The 2,458-nt window shown below is 66.3% G+C and overlaps 1 protein-coding gene across 12 annotated transcripts in view; it reads left to right on the top strand.

Annotated features, from left to right (window-relative positions):
- Positions 1-311: 311 nt before the first annotated feature.
- The window catches only part of Rbfox3 (RNA binding fox-1 homolog 3), a 436,622-nt gene continuing 434,475 nt past the window's right edge, over positions 312-2,458 (top strand). For 3 of the 12 annotated variants that reach the window (XM_031355193.1, XM_031355183.1, XM_031355191.1), the window contains exon 1: positions 319-912. Coding sequence is in view for 7 of the 12 variants with exons in the window: in XM_031355183.1 (XP_031211043.1) it covers positions 868-912 (45 nt within the window). In the remaining 5 variants the exon portion in view is untranslated. Of the gene's footprint in view, positions 913-2,458 lie in introns of all 12 variants that reach the window. The other 9 variants (XM_031355192.1, XM_031355189.1, XM_031355186.1 and 6 more) reach the window with 6 other exon arrangements.

Raw genomic sequence — 2,458 nt, 5'->3', positions numbered from 1 at the left:
GACAAATATGTCCTCCCTGTGTCCTGTTCCAGCCTCCTTGCCTACCCTGTGATTCTCAGGAAGGCAAGGCTTGGAACTCCAGGCCTATTAAGGGTCTTCCCCAGCGGCCAGTTAGGCGCGGGGCGCTGCAGACTAGCTGGAGAGGAGTGGGGGAGGGGACATTCATTCCTGCCATTCCGCCACCAAGTCTTTCTAGGGACCCCTGGGCAGAGCAAGAGAAACCGGTCCTAGCGGAATGAAGGTGCAGGGGTCCTGCTAAGTGTCGCTAGTGATGACTTACACTGTCGCCCAGAAGAAGGGAGGGAGAAAGGGGAGGTGAGACCACAGTGGTGGTGGTGAGCTCGGAGGAACCCAGCTGCCTCTGAGCTCTAGGGTGCCCTGCAAGTCTCACCAACCTACGCATCCCTGTTCTTCGAGGCTGGAGCTGGGACTCCAGGGCTCCTGTGGCCACATTCAGCTGGCTCGCGGCCCTCCCTGCCTCGCCGCCCTCCCTGGCCGCGCGACCGCCGGAGCCCCCTCCCTCCCTCGCAGAGCTGCGCGCTCCGCCCGTGCAGCCGCCGCCACTGCCACCGCCGCCGCGTGCTCCTGCTGCCTTCTCGCTTCAGCCGAGCCAGCCAGAGGAACGAGGGGGGGGTGGCAGAGAGAGAGAGAGAGAGAGAGAGAGAGAGAGAGTCGGCGAGGCAAGCGGAGCGGGGACACGGAGCCGTTGCTCCGGAACCAGCAGAAACCTCCTCGGACAGCAGTCGGGCGCCTGCCCCAGCAGCTCGCGTGGTCGCCGGAGACGCTGCGGCCGCCACCGCCGCTCCAACCCGGCCTTTCGCGCCCCTTGCCGCCGGCTCGCCTGGGCGGCCGGGATGCAGCCGGGGCATGGCCGCCGGGGCCCCGTCACCTGCCGCGGGGAACGCTGAACCCGTAAGTAGCCAAACCCTGGGCTTCCACCTCGGTCACGACCATCGCGAGGGACCGGCTGGGACTGTGGGCACGGCCCGGGGAGGGGCGCACGGGACCCCGCAGTGGGAGGCGGGGCCGGCGAGGACGCGGGGCTGCGGAGCGTGGCTGGGGACAGACCTGAGGTCGCACGAGGATGGGGTGGCGCCCTTGGGGGTCAGGGGTCCGCGCTCGGGGTCGGGGCTCCCGAGTTCTGAGGGGGCCGGGGTCGCGGTTCCGGGCTCCGGGCTACCCCGGGAAACCAGAGGGGAGATTTTGTGAATGGGAAGGCCCGGGGTCAGGCTCCATGGAGACACCGGGGAGTCCCGCGCGCTGCGTGCCCGTGGCGGCGGCGGCGGCGGCGGCGGCGGCGGCACAATGCCCGGCTTTGGGAACTCCCAGGATGGGGGGAAGCCGTGGCGCGCGGAGATCCCAGCCCGCGGGTCGCATCAGGGAAGTGGCCCCAACCCGCGGAGCAGGAAGCAGGGCTGGCGACCCTGATGCGTGCGACTTTCGCCACCCTCAGGCTCGGGAGGGCTGCTGGGGTCCAGGAGGAGGAGAGCCGGCCGAGGGACTGATGACCCCAAGGAGTTGTGGGAGGGCTGAGGTCCTCCTCGGCCCCCTCGGGAGGATTAGGGCCCACAGCGCCTCAGCATGCGTGGAACGGGTGCGGGTGGCGCGTAGGGCTCTCCAGTCCGCGAGCTGGGGGGCGCTCGGGGCCGAGTCTTCCCAGAGGCGTGAGCAAGGATCGGAGGTTACTGCTCGCTTCGGCACAGCTACAGGGCTGGGACAGCCCGGCTGGGAGAGCTTTGCTAAGGTTGCCTGCACAACCCTAGCCCAAACTTTCTGACTAGTGGTCCCAGGAGGCGACCGGGTTCGCCTGGGGCTGTCCTCTTCAGGAGAGAGGTGTGGGGGTGGGGTGAGGTGGGGGGTTGGCTTCAGGCCGGGGATCCTTTGGGAGCTCCCTGATGAAGCTTCGTCCCTATCCATTGGCATGCAGCCCTTCAGTGTCCTGGCCACCCAGGTCCCGCACCCAGTCTATACCCGGAGCAAGGAGCGGCGACCAGCACTTAGGGGCATCGAGACCCTATTTAGACAGCCGGAGCAGACTCAGGATTTTGGGACTCACATGAGATTGGGGGTTGGTTGGCTGTTCACGAAGCCCACTGACGTCGGCTAGTGTGTGTGGGGGCAGCGAGGTGAGGAGAGTCCAGGATGGCAGAGCCACATCCCCGCTTCCCCTTTTGGATTCTGCTTTTCAGACGCACTCTCATTATTTAATGGTCACTTTAAAAAAGGATGCCGGTGGCGCCGATGTGCGAGACACCCACAGTGGAAGCTGGGGACAGGGACTGAGGGATCCTTTCTTCTGGGCAAGTCCCTTCCTCCTCCGGCTGGAGGTGAAGTGCCTTCTGGTGCGCCCAGGGTCGTTAATTTTCTGTCACAAACGTCAGCTAAGCTGGGGACGCCTCGGGCGCGCATCGGGGAGTCTGGGGTCCAGAGCAGGTATGGGCTAATGGAGTAGGGTCTC

The sequence above is a fragment of the Mastomys coucha genome, unplaced genomic scaffold (genome assembly GCF_008632895.1).
Source record: "Mastomys coucha isolate ucsf_1 unplaced genomic scaffold, UCSF_Mcou_1 pScaffold5, whole genome shotgun sequence".
In the NCBI taxonomy this organism is placed as follows: Eukaryota; Metazoa; Chordata; class Mammalia; order Rodentia; family Muridae; genus Mastomys; species Mastomys coucha.
Note: the sequence above shows the minus strand (reverse complement) of the source record. Positions and strands in the feature narration are given on the sequence as shown.